This window comes from Microcebus murinus, chromosome 10 (genome assembly GCF_040939455.1).
Source record: "Microcebus murinus isolate Inina chromosome 10, M.murinus_Inina_mat1.0, whole genome shotgun sequence".
NCBI classification, from domain to species: Eukaryota; Metazoa; Chordata; class Mammalia; order Primates; family Cheirogaleidae; genus Microcebus; species Microcebus murinus.
Window position 1 is genome coordinate 82473413 of NC_134113.1, and position 23659 is coordinate 82497071.

Genomic DNA, 23659 nt, shown 5'->3' on the forward strand with positions numbered 1-23659 from the left:
TTGCTGGATTTTGGCAATAAGTAAGTAATTGGTGTCTCTGGCAGGATCTACTCATTGCCCCTCAGTATCCTTTCTTCTCTCCTTCCATAGTAATTGAAGGTGGGATTTTTATCTGGGAACATGACAACCTGGAATAGAGTCTATTTTTCAAATGTCTTTTTATTTATGTGTAAAATGTAACTAACTTCTGGTCAATGTGAAGTCAGTTAGAAGTGTTATGCTTCTGAAAATGTTTTTTTAGGCCTTAGCCTGTGTGCACTCTTTGTTTCTTCTTGTTCTTCTTCTCTTCTTTTACCTCTCCTGTTACCTGGAAATACATTGCCATAATTTGGACCATGAGGCCAAGACCATGCAAGTCAGAGCAATATGATGATAAGAAGCAGTATCGTATAATCCCTGGCTACATTAACTTTTATGTGAAAAATAAGCTTCTGTCTTACATAAGTGATTGCCATTTTAAATTTTCTCTCATTATCATCTGACTCTAATTATAAATACACTGTGACATTAGGAAGAACATCCTCAGTGAAATGGTGGTGGGAAAACCTATGCCAATGCATTAAGTGGTGAAATCTTATTGAGTAGAATCAAAATCTTATAGGCAAAGACATGAAGTATATTATGTTATACTAAAAAGTCATAAAGAGCTTATTTATTCCATATGAAACTGTACACCTTATCTAGTGTTATTCTTATTTCAAAGTCTGTGAAAACCATGATGAATAAAGCAATGAATTATTATGTAGAAAATATACTTCATTTCCACACATAGTGGGTATTCTTCTCAAAAGGTAACTGCCTATTTAAAAGAAAAAAAATGAAATTCCACTATTTATTTAGGAGCTAATGATAATTAATGACACAGAGCTATTTAATACTTACTGTCCCATGAAGAAATGTGGTAAAGCAATCAAAATACCTCCAATTCCCATAACTAAAGAGCCAATTCCAATTATCTTTGGTCTGTGTAGTTTGGATCCAAAGTAACTTACAAATACAATGACAAGCAAGTTTCCTAGAAAGAGCATAAAATTATGTTGATATGACTTACTCCAATTTTGTGTCTAGTAAATTTGAAAGCCCCACAATGAATGTAAATAGAGCCTAAAACATAGCACCTTCCCTCAAAGATCAATAATCTAATTGAGAAAGAGAAATCATGGGCATTAAGCCACTCATGGAAAGGTTGAATATCATGGTAGGTACATAATAGAGATTAAAACAAAAATGGTACCTGCCCTTAAGAAACTTACTAGTGAGAGAAATTGATAGATAGAGGTCTATTAGACCACAGAAAGGGAGAGCTTAAATTAATTAGGGGCTTTGGGAAAGTTTCCTAGAGGAGAGGCCACTTGGGATTTAATGGTGAGCATAAATTATTTAGATTAAAAAGAGAAAGAAGAGCATCCAAGTGGAGGGAGTCATGACCCATCCTGATCCATCCAGAGCCTCATGTATAACAATGACAGATAGCAATGAGGAATTACTGAACAATGATGGAAAAAAATAGCATGAAAAGTACCAAATGAACAAGCAGATAAAGTAACACACGAAACATTTAAATAAAGATTAAACTAAAAGCAGTAGAAAATTTTTTAAAAATCCAATTAGTATCTTTAGAGATGCAATGGCATGTTGCATCCATAAAGCCAGAACTGGCAGACTAAAAATAATAAGAGAACAATAAAGTCTTGTTCTAAATTTAAAATATTATAGAAAAATGTACAAATTAGAACTTAATATAAAATGGAACATGGCATCTGAAGGAAAAAAGGTAGAAATTTAGAAGAAAAAAGTTTAAAGGGAAAAATACCCCCCCCCAAATTTAATATCCATCTCATATATGTTTCAGAAGGAAAGAAATAAAAAATAGGGAAGGAAACAAATAAGAAACAGAAAATAAATTCCCAAGATAGTTGCTACCTCTCTCCAGCAGAAGTATACGTAGAAAAAGATAGTCTTAGACATAAACTGGTATATTTTCTGAGATTCAGAGATAAAGAGGAGATGCATATTAGTGCATGAAAATCATACTTATAATAATTTCTTATACACAACATTGAATATTATAAAATAGCAGATAAATGTTTTAATGTCCTGAAAAAAAAAAGATTTTTCAATTTTGAATTCCATGCCCAAATTATCACTTGAATATTATAGTAAAATAAATACATTTTCCAACAAGCAAGGGCTTAGAAAATATGCCATGTGTTCAATTCTTTCTTGAAAAAATGACTACAGTCATCCCTCAGTGTCCATGAGAGATTGGTTCCAGGCTGCCCAGCAGATGCCAAGATCTGCAGATGCTCAAGTCCCTTATACATAACAAAATGGTGCAGCATTTGCATATAACCTACACATACCCTCTTGTATATTTTAAATCATCTCTAGCTTACTTATAATACCTAATACAATGTAAATGCTATGTAAATATCAGTTGTTATACTGTGTCACTTTTTATTTGTATTATTTTTATTGTTGTATTGCCATTTTTTATTTTTATATTTTTCAAATATTTTCCATCTGTGGTGGTTGAATCCACAAATATGGAACCCATGGATAGAAAGGGCTGACTGTACTTGAAGATATACCACAGGAAAACTAAAGATGAGCCTTGAAGTGACAAGATTCGAGAATCATAGGTAAGCAAAGAAATTAGTCAAACTTGTAATGATGTTCAAATAATTGTTTTAAACAGTTGCAAAATTTCACAAAAATATTGAGAATCAATTTCTTAATAAAAAGAGGAATATAGTGAATTAAAATTTAAAACTAATAACATTCTATTTCTAAAATTCTAGATGCCTGAGAGGTGGTAGAGTGAAGGACATGTACTGTATAATGTTTTGAATCACAAAAATTGAGAATTCATAAGGAAAAGACAAAGAGGTCTTCATTTAAACAATTACTTTTTAAAATACTTATGAGTTAAGAATATTATAAATAAAATTAAAAGAGAAACAGCAAACTTACAGAAGTAATTTTGCAGTCTATACAATAAACATAATTTTGGGGTCCCTCAAATAATTAAAAAATGAAAAGAAAAAGAAAAAATGTGCATAGACAATGAGCTACCAATTCATAAAATAAGAAAAATAATTTTCAATAATTATATAAAACTTCACTATCATTGAGGAAATCCAAATGAAAATGAACACAACAAAACAATATCTTTAATGTTCTAAAAACGCAAAAAAGACTTTTATCCCCGAATCCTGTATCCAGATAAAACAATAGAAATCTAATGTAGCTTGCTCCAAAGTGGTTCCTCCCTCCTCAAATTATAAGAATCATAGTCCTCCATTAAACTTTTCTTAACACTAGCATCTCCATAGAAGGGAGGTAAAGCCTCACAATTAGTTTGCAAGCAATGATTTTGTGTCAGATCAAGGTTTTTCAACATCCTCGCTATCAACATTTTGGGCTGGATAATTCTTTGCTGTTGGGTCAGTCCTGTGCATTGTAGAATGTTTAGTAGCATTCCTGGTTTCCAACTCTAGATACCAGTATCATCGCTTTCCATCCTCTGCCCAGTTATGATAACCAAAAATGCCTTCAGATGTTACCAAATTGCCCCCAAGAGACAAACTTACCCCAGTTGAGAACCAGTGGTGTAAAGCATGTGTGAACAGTTGTGATTTTTTTTTAACGTCTGCAAGTCTGCTTATTAATATAGAAAAAGAAATTAAATTACCAATTTCAAAGCCTCCATCAACTAAACCAGCATAAGAAGAGGATAGTTCAAATCTCCTTTCAATTTGAGTGAGGGAACTTTTCATAAGGACTCCACCTAGTCCCTTAGCAATATAGGAGAGTGACAGGGCTGCCAAGAACATCTAAAAAAAAAGAAAAGAAAAGCAGAAGGAAAAGGGAAAAATGGTTAATCAAATGACTAAATTGTGTTTATAGGCTTATGGAAATAAAATGACTTTTCTTCTTTACTTAAAGACATTATTTTTATCATAAAAAGCATATCCATTTTTTTCTCTATACCAATTGGTATTTCTCAGCCCTTTTAAAATTATTATATTAATTATTATACTAATTTTATTATACTAATAAAACATCATTTTCTAACTGGGTTATAACATCAGATTATAAGAGCAGTACATTTTAGTTTGTTATTTTAAAATTAATGTCATTAACTGATTTCTAGGAAGCTAGACACAGTTCTCTGGTGGCCATGATGGTGAGCTATTCTTTATTCTCAAGTGAACAGCATATGCTGTGAGGGGGATGGAAGTATATTCTCAAAGATAGCATTTCCAGGAAGCCAACTGGAAAATAAACTCTGAGGAGGCAAAGGGAAATTCTATGATAAACAAAAATGACTGGCATTTGGTCCATGATGCAGTGGTTATAGATTTTCAATTTCATTTTAACAAAATACATTGATTCATTCTTTCTCTTACAGCTCACCTCCACATCCATTAGCAAATTTCTTTTTGTTCTACTATTAAAATCTTACCCTATTATGGGCTGAATGTTTTGCACCTCCTAGATTTATATGTTGAAACCCTAATTTCCAATGTGATGGTATTTTGATATGGGGCCTTTGGGAAGTAATTAGGTCCATGAGGGTAAAGCCCTCATGATAAGATTGGTGCCCTTGTATGAAGAGAAATGGAATCTCTCTCTCTCTCTCTCTCTCTCTCTCTCTCTCTCTCTCTCTCTCTCTCTCTCTCTCCATGTGAGGACAAAGCAAGAAGATGACTATCTGCAGACAAGAAGAGGCTCCTCACCAGAACCCAACCATGCTGGCACCTTCATCTCAGACTTCCCAGGCTCTAGAAATGTGAGAAATAAATTCCTTTCATTTAAGTCACCAAGTCTATGCTGGTCTATCAGTCTGAATTGACTAGGACACCACTTCTCATTGCCTTCTACACTCCCAGTGTTCTCCACCGTCATATGTAGCCTCAGTTATTGCAATAGCCTCCTGATAACATCTTTCTATTTCTATTCCAGTCTGCTTAAGAGCCTCCTCTCAACATAGTAACTAAAGATATCCTTTCAAAATGAAAATCAGATCATGCTGCCACTCTGTGTCTTCCTATGTGCCTTATAGTAACATCAAATTTTTCCAATGACCTGCAGGGCCCTAAATAATCTGTCCTATCTTCCAAAGCTGTTTACCCACCAACATTCCTTTTTACCTTTCTAATCTCATCTCCTGTTACTCTGGCCCTACTCATTACTATTCAGCTACATCAGACCCTCTTGCTATACTTTGTACACTCCAGGTTTATTATAGGGCCTCAGGTTCTTTGTTCTTGCTTTTTGATTTGCAGGAAAAGCTCTCCCCCATAGTCATATTCCTATCACCCAGTCCTTCACATACTTAAGGTTTTCGTTCAATGTAACTTTGACAGTGAGTCTTTATTTGACCATTGTATTTAAAATCACACCACTTTCTGCTCACATTATACTTTATTTCTTTATATGTTTATTGTATATTGCCTTTACTAGAATATAAACTTCATTGGGGCAGAGGTTTTTTCACTGCTGCATCCCCAGTTCTTAAGAACAATGCCTAGTATAAAGATGCTCAAGAAATATTCATTGAACTTTTATCCGACAAGAACCTTCCATGTGTCTTTGAACTAGGCTATGGTTTGGAGACAGAGATAAAAGCCCACCCACACACAAATTCTTTGATAGCTATCAAGATGTGGCTATATTCCTTTCTGCATAAGGAACTGTCAAATGATATATACTATCAGTGAAGGTAAAAGGAATTGAGAAGAGCTGTTACATGATAAAATTTTAGAGATATCTAAAATTTTTTTTAGATAAAATATAGGAAGTCATCTAAGAATAAAGCTAAAAGAATAAATATAAAAGGTAGAGGGGTGTCAAAATTAGTTTTATTAAGTTGGTGGTAGGAAGAACAGACCCATACAAGAAAGATATTAAATTGGTCCACGACAGTTAGACAAAAATTATGAAGATTTTGTTCAAGGAGAGTCAGTTCTGACATCTTGTAGAAGTATATACATCTCAGGATTCTCTCCATTCTCTCTAACCAGAGCCCCTCCCACTCCATACTGTGCAATGCATTTGGGAGGAAATATCTACATCTAAATCTAAAAACCTCAAATTTTAAAAAAACAACACCTAATGCTTTGACATTTAGGGCAGCTTCCCAAGGACTGGTTTCTGTCTTGTCTATATCCAAATACTGATAAAAATTGGGCAGCAGGTTGAGTTTCTCTCAGAAAAAAGATAATCAAATGAGTCATAATTTGTATGCCAAAGAAAGACGCTAGATGGAGCTCTAATACCACAATTTACTACAGCACATGCAAGGCCACAGTACTGCAGGCACCAACCAGGGGAGGGTCCCGAGTAGAAACCAGCAAAATTTCTTAAATAGAAAATTACACACACAAGCCCAAAGGGGACAGAAAGGAATGCATACTCAAAAAACCTTGAGAGGGCTCCAGAATCTCTAGCCAGAGTGAGTAGAGAAAGTCCTCCCTCTATAAAACCAGACCACAAAGAGAGAGATGGGAGAGATGACCAATTCTTCAAGTGCTGAAATCCCAACAATCAAAAATAAAAAAGATATATAAAGAACAGGGAACCATGGCACATTTAAAGGAATAAATTAAATCCCCAGAAACTGACCCCAAAGAAATGGAGATACAGTAATTGACAAAGAATTCAAAATTACTATCAAGTATGCTGAATGAATTAAGAGGGCACAAATAGATAACTAAATGAAATCAGGGCTGAGTGCAGTGGCTCACACCTGTAACCTTAGCACTTTGAGGTCAAGAATTATAGACCAGCCTAAGCAAGGGCGAGATTCCTTCTCTATGGAAAATATAAAAAGTAACCAGGTACAGTAGTATGTGCCTGTAGTCCTAGCTCTTCAGGAGGCTGAGCCAGGAAGATCACCAGAGCCCAGGAGTTTGAGGTTGTGGTGAGCTATGATGACTCCATCACACTCTAGCCTGGGCAACAGAATGAGACCCTGTTTCAAAAAAAAAAGGCAAAAAATAGGACATAATGAATAAACAAAATGAGAATATCAATGAAGATGTAGAAACTGATGAACCAAACAGAAATTCTAAAATTGTAGAATTTAATAACTAAATTGTAAAATCTACTAGAAAGACTCAATAGCAGACTTGATAAAACAGAAGAATCAGTGAAATAAAAGACAAAACTTTTAAAATTACTGAGGCAGAGGAGCAAAATGGAAAAGAAAATATATGAAGAACAGTGAAAAGCCTAAAGGAATTATGGGACATCATCAAGCAGAAAAATATGTGCATTATGGGAGTATCAGAGGAGAAGTAAAAGAGAAAGGTGTAATAACTTATTTGAATAAATAATGGTTCCAAATTTCTCAAATCTCAGGAGAGAAATGAATGTAAAAATTTTTAAAAACTCAAAAAACCCCGGATAGGATAAACCTAAAGAGATCTACACCAACATACATTATAATGAAACATTCAAAAGTCACAGAAAGGAGAGAAGCCCAAAAGCATCAATAGAAAAGCTACTTGCCAAATACGAGAAAGCTCCTCATAGATCATCAGTAGATTTCTCAAAAGAAATCTTACAAACTAGAAGGGAATGAGATTATATATTCAAAGTACTGAAAGAAAAAACTATAAACTAAAAATGCTATATTCAACAAAACTATCCTTCAAATTATTAGAAATCAAGATTTTCCCAGATAAACAAACACTGCTAGACCTGCCCTGCAAGAAATGCTGAAGGGAATCCTACAAGCTGAAGCAAAAGGATGATAAATCAAGACATAGAATCACACAAAAATATAAAATTCTCTGGTGAGAATAAATATATAGACAAATATACAATCTGGCAGTATTGTAATATAGGTGAGTAAATCACTCATAAATCTAGTATAAAATTTTAAAAAGCATAAAAAGTAATTATAAAGCTCTGTTAATGAATATACAAAGTGAGGTAATTTGTGTCATTAATAATATATAGAGAAGTTGGGAAAATGGCGGAGTAGGGGTGCCCTCCTGGCTCTCTGCTCCCAGAGCGAAAAGTGAAGAAAGCGGATAGCCACACTCGAGTGATCTGCACTTCCATGGGACCAGCTTCACAAGCCTGCAGACATCCAACAGGAAATGGAGGGATAAGACCATTTACAGCCTAAAGCAAAGGTGAACCGATCATTCTTCCGCAAAACTCGGGGATTCGGAGGCACACATCAGGGAGGGAGCGAGGCGTGGTTTAAGCCGCTGCCGGCGGGCAGTGGCGCCAGCCCTACCCGGTGCTGAGAAACACCCCCTCCCACACCGAGCTCCACTTCCACGTAGGCCGGGACGTGCCTGAAGTTGGTGAGAAGTGGCAGCGCGGGACTAAGCCGTGTGGAGAGGAGACTAGAGCAGGGAACGCGCTGAGTCGCCAGAGCACACAGCGGCCGCAGTTTAAGGCGGGGGAGGGTCCGCGCGCAGCAACCACTCTCGGCGCAGCAGGAACCAGAGCCCGCTCGGGCATCTCCCTGCAGAACACTCCCAGGTCAAGGTTAAGGGGAGTTTACACAGAAGGAGGCTTCAACTTTGGATATAGAGGAGGTTCGGGATAGCACTGAGAGGTCAGAGTGCGCAAAGTTAGACTCCTCGATCCATTAGGACCCCCCTCCCTCTGCCCCTCCAGCACCGCTCCCGCCCCCACATTCTGGGGCTGACTTGGACTCGGGGTTTGGAGAGGAGGCGCAGAGAAAGCGCTGGTATGCACCACTGCTCCACCAATTTGATATTGGACCGTCACTTGCTGCACAAGTGGCACTGACTCTGTGCTCAGAGAGTGGACCCTGCCTGGACGGGGCAGTGATACAGGAGAGATTGCCCTTGGTGGATTTAAGGCAGAGAAACATTGCCTTCCACACTCTCCTGCGACCCGGAGCCCAACCTTGGGCTCCAAAGTCTCTGTCCCAGCCTTGGGGGCGGAACTGAGATAGGAACTGTACTCATTCCTACCGCTTACCTCCACCGGAGTAATTAAGGAGACAAAAAACAGGGATTGGTGGGTCACATTGCCTGCCTGCCTGCCCACTTCTGGTCAGTCTCTCCCTGCACAGGTCTCCCACGCACTGTGCCAGGAGTGTGGAGCCCGCCTGGGCAGAACTGGGCATTGTAGGAGGCTGCCTTTAGTGGTTATAAGGCAGAGATATTTTACGACCCCCACATCTGGGGATTTGGGGATAGGCCTTTGGCTCCAAAGTTTGTATCCCCGCCTTGGGGGCGGAGTCGAGATAGAAACTGCTCCCATTCCTGCCGCTTATCTCCACCTGTGGAATTAAAGAGACAGAAGACGGGGCCTGGTGGGTCTGGCTTCAGGACAATCTCTCACTGCACAGGTCTCCCTTGCTCTGTGTCCAGAGTGCAGAGCCCGCCTGGGCAGGGCCTAGACTCAAAGGAGGCTGCCCTTAGTGGCTATAAGGCAGAGAGACTTTACGTCCACCACCGTCCCGTGTCTTGTGGCTGAGCCTTTGGCTCCAAAGTCTCTGTCCCCACCTTGGGGGCGGAGCTGAGATAGGAACTGTTCTCATTCCTGCCACTTATCTCCACCTGTGTAATTTTTTTTTTTTGAGACAGAGTCTCGCTTTGTTGCCTAGGCTAGAGTGAGTGCCATGGCGTCAGCCTAGCTCACAGCAACCTCAAACTCCTGGGCTCAAGCGATCCTTCTGTCTCAGCCTCCCAAGTAGCTGGGACTACAGGCATGAGCCACCATGCCCGGCTAATTTTTTCTATATATATTAGTTGGCCAATTAGTTTCTTTCTATTTATAGTAGAGACGGGGTCTCGCTCTTGCTCAGGCTGGTTTCCACCTGTGTAATTAAGGAGACAGAAGACAGGGATTAGTGGGTCCCATTGCCTGCCTGCTTGCTTTTGGTCAGTCTCTCCCTGCACAGGTCTCCTGTGCTCTGTGTCCAGAGTGCGGAGCCCACCTGGGCAGGGCTGAGCCTCGTCGGAGACTACCCTTAGTGGCTATAAGGCAGACAGACTTTACGTCCACCATGCTCCAGTGTCTTGTGGCTGAACCCTTGGCTCCAAAGTCTCTGTCCCCGACCTGGGGGCAGAGCTGAGATAGGAACTGTTCATTCCTACCACTTATCTCCACCTGTGTAATTAAAGAGACAGAAGATGGGGATCGTGGGTCTGGCTACGGGCCTGCCGGCTTCAGGCCAGTCTCTATCTGCAGAGGTCACCTGTGCTCAGTGTCCAGGCCCTAAAGTTTGCCTGGGCAGGGCCTAGCCTAGTAGGAGGCTGCCTTTGATGAATACAAGACAGAGAGACGTTACAACCCATACATTCTGGTGACTTGGGGCTGGGCCTTTGGCTCCAAAGTTTCTAGACCTGCTTTGGGGGTGGAGCTGAGATAGGAACTGCTCCCGTTCCTGCCACCTATTTCCACCTGTGTAATTAAGGAGGCAGAAGACAGGAGGCTGCCAGAGAAGCCCGGAGACCAGCGGGAAGGGTAGGGGAATTGGCTGTATCCCCACCACTACATCTCGGATTGCTGGCTCGCCAGTGGGTAGAGAGACCTGCAGACACCAGCCCAGCGACTGCTGCTGCCAGTGAGCAACACCACCTACCGGCTAAGAAACTAAACAAGACGTGTGAATACCCAAACGAAAACCTAAAGGAAAGAAACAACAACTGAGTGAAATGGGAAGAAATCAGCGAACAAACTCCAGAAATATGAAGAAACAAACGGAAAACACACCCCCAAAGAGGAGCACCAGCCCCTTAGAAACAGACAACAACCAAAACCTGGCAACCAAAATGACAGAAGAGGAATTTCGAATATGGATCATAAGAACACTCACCCACCTGCAAGAACAACTCAATAACCAACACAAAGAAACCACAAAAAGCCTCCAGGATATGGAACAAAGGTTCACTAAAGAGATCGACACAGTAAAGAAAACTTTAACCAAATTCCTGGAGATGAAGAATCAACTCAGGGAATTAAAAAATACTATGGAAAGTCTCAAGAATGGGGTAGATCAAACAGAAGAAAGAATCTCAGAGATTGAAGATAACACCTTCCAATTAAATAAATCAGTCACAGAGATAGAGCAGAGAAACAAGAGAAAGAGCAAAGCCTACAAGAGCTGTGGGATTATGTGAAGAAACCTAATGTGAGGGTCATAGGGTTACCAGAAGGGGAAGAAGACAACACTCAAGGGTTGGACAAGCTTTTTGAAGATATAATAGAGGAAAATTTCCCAGGCCTTGCTCAAAATCTTGACATACAAGTTCAAGAAGCCTAGAGGACCCCTGGGAGATTCAATGCAAACAGGAAGACATCACGTCATGCAGTCATCAGACTGACCAAAATATCAACTAAAGAGGCCCTTCTAAGAGCTGTAAGATGAAAGAAGCAAGTAACTTACAAGGGAAAGCCAATTCGAATAACACCAGACTTCTCTAATGAGACTTTACAAGCAAGGAGAGACTGAGGCCCCATTCTCACTCTTCTGAAACAAAACAATGGCCAGCCTAGAATCTTATTCCCTGCAAAACTAAGCTTTGTATATGAAGGAGAAATAAAGACATTCTCAGACAAGCAAAGCCTCAGAGAATTCACCAAGATCAGCCCTACAAGAAGTACTCAAAACAGTGTTACACACGGAACACCATAATAGAAACTCACGAATATAAAAATAACCAAAACCCAAAGATTAAAGGCCAGATATCACTATGGCTCAAGAGAGAAATCAAAGCAACAACATCCAATCCAACAGAATGAACAGTAATCTACCTTACTATCAGTTCTCTCAATAAACGTGAATGGCTTAAACTCTCCACTCAAGAGACATAGGCTGGCTGAAAGAATAAGAAAATACAGGCCAAGTATATGCTGTCTTCATGAAACACATCTAACCTGCAAGGATGCATATAGACTAAAAGTAAAAGGGTAGAGATCAGTATTCCAGGCAAGTGGAAGCCAAAAGAAGGCTGGCGTGGCAGTTCTTATTTCAGATGATTTAGTTTTTAAACCAATAAAAGTAGTGAAAGACAAAGAGGGTCATTATATAATGGTGAAGGGCACAGTTCAACAAGAAGAGATAACAATTTTAAATATATATGCACCCAACTTAGGTGCACCCAGATTCATAAAGCAATCCTTACTGGATCTAAACAAATTGATTAATAGCAATACCATAATCACCAGAGATTTCAACACCCCACTGGCGGCATGAGACAGATCCTCCAAACAGAAAATTAACAAAGAAATAATGGACTTAAACAAAATTATAGAACAATTGGGACTGACTGACATTTACAGAACATTCTACCAAAAATCCACTGAATATACGTTCTTCTCATCAACTCACAGGACATTCTCTAAGATTGACCATATCCTAGGACACAAAGTAAACCTCAAGAAATTTAAAAAAATAGAAATCATACCATGTATCTTCTCAGATCACAGTGGAATAAAACTAGAAATCAACCCTAACAGAAACTCACATTTCTACACAAAAACATGGAAATTAAACAACCTCCTACTAAATGATTACTTCATAAATGAAGAAATCAAGACGGAAATAAAAAAATTCTATGAAGAAAATGACAATGGAGAGACAAGTTATCATATCCTCTGGGACACAGCTAAAGCAGTTCTGAGAGGAAAGTTTATCTCCATAAATGCCTATAACCCAAAGTCTAAAAGATCACAAATAGACAATCTAATGAAAAGACTCAAAGAGCTGGAAAAAGAAGAACAGACCAGCCCCAAACCCAGCAGAAGGAGTGAAATCAACAAGATCAAATCAGAACTAAATGAAATTGAAAACAGGGAAGCTATTCAGGAGATTGACAAAACAAAAAGTTGGTTCTTTGAAAAAATAAACAAAATTGACATGCCACTGGCTAAGCTAATGAAAAGCAGAAAAGAGAAATCTCTAATAAGCTCCATCAGGAACAAAAAAGGAGATATCACAACTGATCCCAAAGAGATACAAGATATAATTTATGAGTACTACAAAAATATTTATTCACACAAACTGAAAAATGTGGAGGTAATGGACAAATTTCTAGAAACACACAGCCTCCCTAGGCTCAAACAAGAAGAAATAGATTCCCTGAACAGACCAATCTCAACAGCTTAAATAGAAACAGCAATTAAAAATCTCCCTAAATAGAAAAGTCCTGGTCCAGATGGCTTCACACCTGAATTTTAACACACTTACAAAGAAGAACTAGTACCTATCTTGCAGAAACTATTCCACAACATCGAGAAGAACGGAAACCTCCCTGACACCTTTTATGAAGCGAATATTACTCTGATACCAAAACCAGGAAAGGATGCAACAAAAAAAGAAAACTACACACCAATATCCCTAATGAATATAAATGCAAAAATTTTCAACAAAATCTTAGCTAACCGAATCCAGACACTTATCAAAAAAATAATCCACCACGACCAAGTGGGCTTCATCCTAGCGATGCAGGGATGGTTCAACATACGTAAATCTATAAATGCAATTCACCACATAAACAGAAGCAAAAACAAAGACCACATGATTCTTTCAATAGATGCAGAAAAAGCTTTTGACAAAATTCAACACCCTTTCATGATACGAACACTTAAGAAAATAGGCATAGAAGGGACATACCTAAAAATGATACAAGCCATATATGGCAGACCCATAGCCAACATCATACTGAATGGGGAAAAATTGAAATCATTCCCACTTAGAACTGAAACCAGACAAGGCTGCCCACTATCTCCACTTCTGTTCAACATAGTGCTGGAAGTCCTGGCTACAGCAATCAGACAGGTAAACGGAATTAAAGGTATTCAAATAGGGGCCGAAGAGATCAAACTTTCACTGTTTGCTGATGATATGATATTATATTTAGAAAACCCCAAAGATTCAACCAAGAAACGCCTGGATAAATGAATGAATTTATTAAATGAATTTAGTAAAGTCTCAGGATACAAAATCAATACACAGAAATCAGAGGCATTCGCATATGCCAACAACAATCAAATTGAGAACCAAATTAAAGACTCAATACCCTTCACAATAGCAACAAAGAAATTAAAGTACCTAGAAATATACTTAACCAAGGAGGTAAAAGACCTCTACAGGGAGAACTATGAAACACTGAGGAAGGAAATAGCAGAGGATGTAAACAGGTGGAAATCCATTCCATGCTCGTGGATCAGCAGACTCAACATCATTAAAATGTCTATGCTACCCAAACTGATCTACAGATTCAATGCAATACCTATTAAAATCCCATCAGCATTCTTCACAGATATAGAAAAAATAATTTTACCCTTTGTATGGAACCAAGAAAGACCCCGAATATCAAGAGCAATTCTAGGCAACAAAAAAAAAAAAAATGGGAGGTATTAATATGCCAGATATCAAACTATACTACAAAGCTGTAGTAATTAAAACAATCTGGTATTGGCACAAAAATAGGAATATTGACCAGTGGAACAGATGAGAGAATCCTGATATAAAACCATCCTCATATAGCCATCTAATCTTTGACAAAGCAGACAAAAACATATGCTGGAGAAAAGCATCCCTTTTAAATAAATGGTGCTGGGAAAACTGGATAGCCACTTGTAGAAGGCTAAAGCAGGACCCACACCTTTCACCTTTCACAAAAACCAACTCACGCTGGATAACAGACTTAAACCTAAGGTATGAAACTATTAGAATTCTAGAGGAAAATGTTGGAAACACTCTTCTAGACATTGGCCTAGGCAAAGAGTTTATGAAGAAGTCCCCAAAGGCAATCAAAGTAGCAACAAAAATAAATAAATGGGACATGATGAAACTAAAAAGCTTCTGCACAGCCAAAGAAACAGTCATGAAAGTAAACAGACAACCTACAGAATGGGAGAAAATTTTTGCATCCTACATATCCGATATAGGGCTGATAACTAGAATATACTTAGAACTCACGAAAATCAGTAAGAAAAAATCAAATAACCCTATTAAAAAGTGGGCAAAGGACTTGAACAGAAACTTTTCTAAAGAAGACAGAAGAATGTCAAACAAACATATGAAAAAATGCTCAACATCTCTAATCATCAGGGAAATGCAAATCAAAACTACAATGAGATATCACTTAACCCCAGTGAGAATGGCCTTTATCAAAAAGTCTCCAAATAACAAATGCTGGCATGGATGCGGAGAGAGAGGAACACTCCTACACTGCTGGTAGGACTGCAAACTAGTTCAACCTCTGTGGAAAGCAATATGGAGATACCTTAAAGCGATACAAGTGAATCTACCATTTGATCCAGCAATCCCATTGCTGGGCATCTACCCAAATGATCCAATGACACTCTACAAAAAAGACACCTGCACTCGAATGTTTATAGCAGCACAATTCATAATTGCAAGGCTGTGGAAACAGCCCAAGTGCCCATCAATCCAAGAATGGATTAATAAAATGTGGTATATGTATACCATGGAGTACTATTCAGCTCTAAGAAACAATGGTGATATAGCACATCTTATATTTTCCTGGTTAGAGCTGGAACCCATACTATGGATGGTCATGCTGGAAACTCAGACTTGTAGGGGGAGGGGGGGAAAGGGCATTTATTGAAACCTTAAAATCTGTACCCCCATAATATGCCAAAATAAAAAAAATAATAATAATATATAGCGAGAGGGGTTAGAAATGTAAAGAAGTAGAGTTTTTATATGCAATTGAAGTTATCAGCTTAAAATAGATTATTATACTTTTAAGATATTTATGTAATGGCAATGGTAACCACAAAGACATTATCAAGTGAACACAAAAGAAAATGAGAAGGAAATCAAATAATGTCATTGCAAAAAAGAAAAAAAAATCAGTGGAACCTACAGGAAGATACCAGGAGAGAAGGAGAGGGACAAAAAGTTATAAGACAGAAAGAAAATAGTTAACAAAATGGCCATAGTAAGTCCTTGTCAGTAATAACTTTAAATTTAAATGGATTAAACCCACCAATTGAAGACATAGATTGGTTTAATGAATTAAAAAAAGATGCACCTACAAAAGACTCAATTTATATCTAAGGACATATATATGCTAGAAATCAAAAATGAGAAAAAAGGCCGGGCGCGGTGGCTCACGCCTGTAATCCTAGCTCTTGGGAGGCCGAGGCGGGCGGATTGCTCAAGGTCAGGAGTTCAAAACCAGCCTGAGCAAGAGCGAGACCCCGTCTCTACTATAAATAGAAAGAAATTAATTGGCCAACTGATATATATATAAAAATAATTAGCCGGGCATGGTTGCTCATGCCTGTAGTCCCAGCTACTCGGGAGGCTGAGGCAGAAGGATCGCTCGAGCCCAGGAGATTGAGGTTGCTGTGAGCTAGGCTGACGCCACGGCACTCACTCTAGCCTGGACAACAAAGTGAGACTCTGTCTCAAAAAAAAAAAAAAAAAAAAAAAGCGAAAAAAGTATTCCATGCAAACGGGAGCCTAAAGACAGCAGAAGTGGCCTTTATTATATCATACAAAATAGATTTTAAGACAAAAACTGCACTAAGAGAAAAAAAGAACATTAGATAAAGATAAAATGGTCAATTTGTCATGAAGATATAATATTAATAATTATAAATATATATGTACCCACCATAGAGCTCCCAAATAAATGAAGCAAACATTGATAGATAGAACCAAAGAGGAAAACAGATAGTAACAAAATAATAATAATAGGAGACTCCAATATTCTACTTTTATTTATACATAGAATAACCAGAGAGAATATCACTAAGGAAACAAAGGGCTTGAAAAGCACTATAGATGAATTGGACCTAACAGACAAATAGAAAACACTATCAAAAAAAGAGCAGAATATATATTTTCTCAAGCAGAAATAGAACATTCTTCAAGCCGACCACATGTTAGCCCACAAGACAAATCTTAACAAATTTTAAAATATTGAAATCATGCCAAATTTCTTTTATGACCACAATGGAATGGAATGAATCTAGCAATTAATAATGGAAGGAAAACAGGGAAAAATACAGATATGTGAATTAAACAATGCACTCTTAAATAACACATGAATCAAAGAAGAAATCACAAGGGAAGTTAGAAAATATCTGCAAACAAATGAAGACAAGAAAACAACATACAGAAACTTATAGGATGCCGTGAAAGCAGTACTAAAAGGGAAGTTTATATTGGTAGGTGATTATATTTAAAAAAGGAGAAAAATCTCAAATGACAATCTACTGCTCAAGGAATTAGGAAAAGAAAAACAAACCAAACCCAAAGGTAGGAAAAGGAAGGAAATAATAAAGATTAGAGATAAATGAAACAGAAAATAGAAAAAAAATCAATGTACCCAACGGTTGGTTTCTGGAATAGAAGAACAAAATTGACAAACTCTTAGCTAAACTAAAAAAAGAGTGAAAGAAGACTTAAATAGCTAAAATTAGAAATAAAAGAGGAGAGATTATATTGGATGCCTCAGAAATAAAAAAGTATTATAAGAGATTACTATCAGCAATTATATGCCAACAAGTTATATAACCTAGAAGAAATGTATAAATTCCTAGAAACATAAAACCTACCAAAACTTAATCATAACTCAATAAAAAAATCTGAACAAAGGTATAACTAGTGAGGACATGGAACAAGAGAGGAGGGAGGAAATCATAACATTTTCATGGAAGGATATGGATAAATTTGGCTAATATGTGAAAAACCAATATACAAACAGACTCCAGATATTCAACATAGAAGACAAACAATCAAACAAACAAACAAAAAGAAACAAAATTTAAAAACTCTCAATAAAGAAAAGCCTAGGATGAGATGACTTTTCTGTGGAGAATTTTACCAAACTCTTAAGGAAGAATTAACACCAATTCTTTTCAGACTATTTCAAAAAATTGAAGAGAATGGAACACTCCCAAACTCATTCTATGTGGCCAGCATTACTGACACCAAAATGAAATAAAGGCACACAAAAAAGAAAACTACAGACAAATAGTCTTGATGAATATTGATGGAAAAATTCTAAACAAAATACTACCAGACTAAATCCAACAGCATGTTAAAAAGATATTATACCATGACCATGTGGGATTTATACCTGGGATACAAGGATGGTTGACCATATAAAAATAAGTCTGTATAATACATCACACTAGCAAAATAAAGGACAAATGCCATGATTGTCTTAATCAATGCAGAAAAACATTTGACAAGATGCCTGTTCTCACAACTAATATTCAACATAGTGTGGGAAATTCTAGCCAGAACAATTACACAGGAAAAAGAAATAAAGGCATTCAAATAGAAAAGAAGTAAAATGATCTCCCTTTGCAGATGATGTGCTATTATAATGTAGAGATTCCACAAAAGTCTTTTAGAATTAATAAACAAATTCAGCGAAGTTGCAGGATATAAATCAGCACTTAAAAATAAGTTGTGTTTCTATGTAATAATAATGAACATTCCAAAAAGAAAATTAAGAAAATCTCATTTACTACAGGGTGAAAAAGGATAAAATACTTAGGAATAAACTTAACCAAGGAAGTGAAATACGTGTACACTGAAAACTATAAAACATTGATGAAAGAAATAAAACACAAATAAATGGGAAAACATTCCATGCTCATGGATTGGAAGACTTAATATTGTTAAAACATTCATACTATCAAAAGCCATCTACAGATTTAATACAATCCCCATCAGAATCCCAATGGCATTTTTTTATAGAAATAGAAATAGAAAAAACCCCAAAAAACCTAAAACTCATATGGAATCCAAAGGCACCCCAAATAGCCAAAACAATCATGAAGAAGAACATAGTTGGATGCTTCATGTTTCCTGATTTCAAAATATATGCAAAAAAGCAGTTATTAAGATGATGTTGCACTGGTATAAATATAGATACATAGACCAATGAAACAGAATAGAGAACAAAGAAATAAACCATTGCATATATGGCCGAATGATTTTTAACAAGGGTGTCAAGACTATACAATGGGGAAAGCATGGTCTCCTTGATGGAGTTGGGAAAACTGGATATCTACATGCAAAAGAATGATGTTGGGCTATTACCTCGTACCACATGCAACAATTAACTCAAAATACCTAAATGTAAAACCTAAAACCATCAAACTCCCAGAAGAAAACACTGAAGGAAAGCTTCAGGGCATTGGAAATGGCAATAATTTTTGGATGCGATGCAAAAGCACAGGCAATAAAGTTTAAAATAGACAAATGAGACTACATTAAATTTTAAAAATTCTGCATATAAAAGAAAGCAACAGGGTTAAAAGGTAACCTATGTAGAAAAGAATTGTGAATCATATATCTGAAAAAGATTTATAGCCATAATATATAACGAACTTCCTATAATGCAACAACAACAAAAACAAACAACCCAATTAAAAATGGGCAAAGGACTTGAATAGATATTTCTCCAAAGAAGATACATCTATGGCCAATAGCTCAACATCACTAATTATCAGGGAAATGCAAATCAAAACCACAATGAGATAACAATGTGCTAACCCATCAAGTTAGCCAGTCTGCAAAGAATAGAAAATAGCAAGTGTTGGTGAAGATGTGGAGAAATTGGGCCCCTCATGCTTGTTGATGGAATGGAAATGTAAAATGGTGCAGCCATTATGCAAAAGAATATGGAGGTTCCTCAAAAAGTCAAAAATAGAATTAACATGTGGGACATTGATCCTTTTTATGGATATATATTCAAAGAATTCAAAACAGGATCTTGAAGAGGTATTTGCACACCCATGGTCATTACACCATTATTTATAATAGCCAACGGGTAGAAGCAATCTAAATGTCCATTGACACACAAATGGATAAAGAAAATGTATTAATAGTATATACATGCAATGGAATATTATGCAGCCTTAAACATAAGGAAATTCTATCATGTGCTACAATCTCAAGGATATTATGCTAAGCTTATTAAGCCAGTCACAAAAGGACAATACTATATGATTCCACTCATGTGAATTCTCTAAAGTAGTCAAAAACATAGAAACAGAAAGCAAAAAGCTATTTACCAAGGGGTGGAGGCAGGGCGAAGGGAAATTAGTGTTTGGTGGATATGGACTTTCAGTGTTAGAAGATTAGGAACTTCTACAGATCTGTTGCACATCATGTGAATATACTTAGCACTATTGAATTTTACACTTAAAAATTGGTTGAAATGGTAAATTTAATGTTGTATGCTATTTACCACCACAACAAAAAGAAAATGCATTTCCCATAGGAAAAAAATAATTTACAAAATAAAATTTGCCATTTTAACTATTTTACATATACAATTAATTGGCATTATTTACATTCAAAATGGTGTGCAACCATCACCGCTATCTATTTCCAAAACTTTATCACCACCTCAAACAGACACTCTGTAACCATTAAACAATAATTCCCCATTCTCCTCTTCCTCCAACTTCTGTTAACCTCTAATCTACTTTCTGTCTTAATGAATTTGCCAATATATAATATAGGTGGGATAATATTATACTTTTTGTGTGTGTGATTTATTTCACTTAGTGTAATAATTTCAAGTTCATCAATATTGTAGCATGTTCAGAACTTTATTCATTGTTATGCCTGAATAGTATTACATTGCATGTATACCACATTTTGTCTATACATTCACCTGTTGTAGAATACTTGGGCTCTTTCCAACTATTGTGAATAATGCTGCAATGAACATCATGTACAAGTATCTGTTTGAGTCCCTGGTTTCAGTTACTTCGCATATACATACCTAGGAGTTGAATTGCTGGGCAATGTGATAATTCTGTTGCTTTTTGAGAAACTGCCAATTTTTTTTCCATAGAAGCTGTGCTATTTTACATGCCCATCAGCAATATATGAGGGTTCCATTTTCGCCACATCTTTATCAACAATTTTTTCTCATTACAAAGTTATTACATAGCCACCCTACCAGGTGTTAAATAGTATCTCATTGAGGTTTTGATTTTCATTTCCCTACTGACTAAGGATGTTGAACATATTTTCATGTGCTCATTTTACTATTTACATATATTTTTGGAGAAATGTCTATTCAAACCTTTCATCCATTTTAAAACTGGATTGTTTGTCTTACTGTTGTTGAGTTGTAGGGGTTTTTTGGATATAATCTGGATGTTAAACCTGTACCAATATATGATTTTCAAATATTTCATCCCATTCTATAGGTTGCCTTTTCACTGTCAGAATAATATTCTTTAATGCACAAAAGTTTTTTTAAATTTGATGAAATCCAATATATCTATTTTTTCATTTATTGCTCATGTTTTTGGTATCATGTATAAGAATATATTACCAAGATCATGTAGATTTACCCTATATTTTCTTCAAAGAGTTTTATGGTGTTAGTTCTTACATTTAGGTCTATGATCTATTTTGATGTAATTGTAAATGGTATAAGGTAGGAGTCCAACTTAATTCTTTTCACATGAAAATATATTCATCCCAACCCTATTTATAGAAGAGAACTATTATTTATTTCCTGGGTGAATGGACTTGCCTCTTATCAAAATTCAATTTGCCATAAATGTATAAGCTTATTTTTGGACTCTCAGGTGTATTCCACTAGTTTATATGTTTATTTTTATGCTGATATCACACAGTTTTAATTACTGTAACTTTCAAGAAAGTCTGAAATAAAAAATGTGAGTCTTCCAACCTTGTCTTTTTTCATTATTATTTTGGCTATTTGGGAGCCCTTAAAATTCCATATGAATTTTCCATGTCTGCAAAAAATATGCTTCTGGGATTTTGATAAGAATTGTGGTGAATCTGTAGAACAATTTGTGTAGTATTGACATTTTAACAACAACAAGTCTTCCAATCCATGAACACTGGATGTTTTTCCATTTATTTAGGTTTTCTTTAATTTCTTTCAGTAATGTTTTATAGTTTACAGTGCACAATTTTTTTACCTCCTTGTTTAAATTTATTCCTAGGCATTTTTTTCTTTGAGATGCTATTATAAAAGAATGCACTCCCTTAATTATTTTTTTTTGAATGTTCATTGCTCATACATAGAAATACAACTGATGCTGTGTGTGATCTTGTACCAGGAAACTTTGCTCAATTTATTTATTACCTCTAGTAGTTTTCTGTGGGATCCTTGGGATTTTCTATATTTAGAATTATGTCATCTGCAAATAGAGAAAGTGTTCCTTCTTTCTTTCTAATTTGAATGCCTTTTATTTCTTTTTCTTGTCTAAATTCTGTGGCTAGAACTTCTAGTATAATCTTGAATAGTATCAGTAAAAGTGGGCATTCTTGTCTTGTTCTTAAACTTAGGAAAAAAAACCTGCAATATTTTAATATTGAATATGATGTCATCTGTAACTATATCATAAATGTCTTTTATAATATTGATAAAAGTCTCTTATAGTCTTAGTTTTTAGAGTGTTTTAATTATGAAACTGTTCAAATTTTGTCAAATGGCTTTTATGCATCAATTGAGATGGTTAGATGTTTTTTTTCTGTGTTCAATTTATGTATTCCACTATATTGATTGAGTTTAGTATACTCAACCATGCTTGCATTTCCAGGACGAATCCTACTTTGTTATGTTGTACAATTTTCTACATATGCTTTTGCATTTGGTTTGTTAGTATTTTTTTGAATATTTTTTAAAATTTAATAAACAGACTTTACTTTTTTAGAATAGTTTTAGATTTACAGAAAAATTGACCATAAAGTACAGAGTTCCCACATACTCCCTCCTCCACACACATAGTTTTCTCTATTAGTTATATCTTGTATTGTCTTGGTATATTTGTTTATATCAATGAACCAATATTGATACATTATTATTAACTGAAGTCTATATTTTACATTAGGAATCATTTAGTGTGTTATACATTCTATGGATTTTGACAGATGTATAATGATATGTGTTTTTCATTACTGTAACATACAGAATAGATTGTTTTCTAAAAATCCTCTGTGCTATGTCTATTTGTCTCTCCTTCAAACCCTTAGCAACCACTGGTCTTTTTTTTCTCTTGATTCAGGCTTGCCATTTCCAGAATGTCATATATTTGGACAATACAGTATGTAGCATTTTAACATTGGCTTTTTTCACTTAAAAACTATGTTTTTTAATGTTTTTCTATATATTTTTATGGCTTGCTTTCCCATTTCTTTTGAATCACTGAAAAATATTCTGTTGCATTAATGAACCAAACTTTCTTTACCCATTCACCTATTGAAGGGCATCTTGCTTGCTCTCAAGTTTTGGTAATTATGAATAAAGTTGCTGTAAACACCTGTGGCACAAATTTTTTGTGCACATAAGTTTTCAGCTTCTCTGGGTAAATACCAAGGACTAGGACTGTTGGATTGTATGGTAAGCCTGTCTTTAGATTCATAATAAACTATCAGACTATTTTCCAATGGTGGTTATACTATTTTGCATTCTCATGAGCAAAATTCAAGAATTCTTGTTCCTTTGCATTCCTGCCAGCATTTGGCATGTTTTGTGTTTGGAATTTTAGTCATTTTAATAAGGATGTAGTGATAGCTCATTATTTTAATTTTTAATTTCTTAATGATGTGTAATGTTGAACATCTTTTCATATACCTATTTGCCATCTGTATACCTTCTTCAGTGAAGTGTCTGTTCAGATCTTTTTCCAATTTTATAATTGGAAGAGCTCTTAA

At 36.2% G+C, this 23659-nt stretch overlaps 1 protein-coding gene across 1 annotated transcript in view; it reads right to left on the reverse strand.

Moving 5' to 3' along the window:
- Positions 1 to 23659, reverse strand: part of SLCO1B3 (solute carrier organic anion transporter family member 1B3) — an 83800-nt gene that overhangs the window by 47100 nt on the left and 13041 nt on the right. The window contains exons 4-5 of the mRNA XM_020287590.2: positions 3695 to 3836; positions 883 to 1015 (exon numbers count right to left, since the gene is read on the reverse strand). Of these exons, the coding sequence (XP_020143179.2) occupies positions 883 to 1015; positions 3695 to 3836 (275 nt within the window). The remainder of the gene's footprint in view (positions 1 to 882; positions 1016 to 3694; positions 3837 to 23659) is intronic.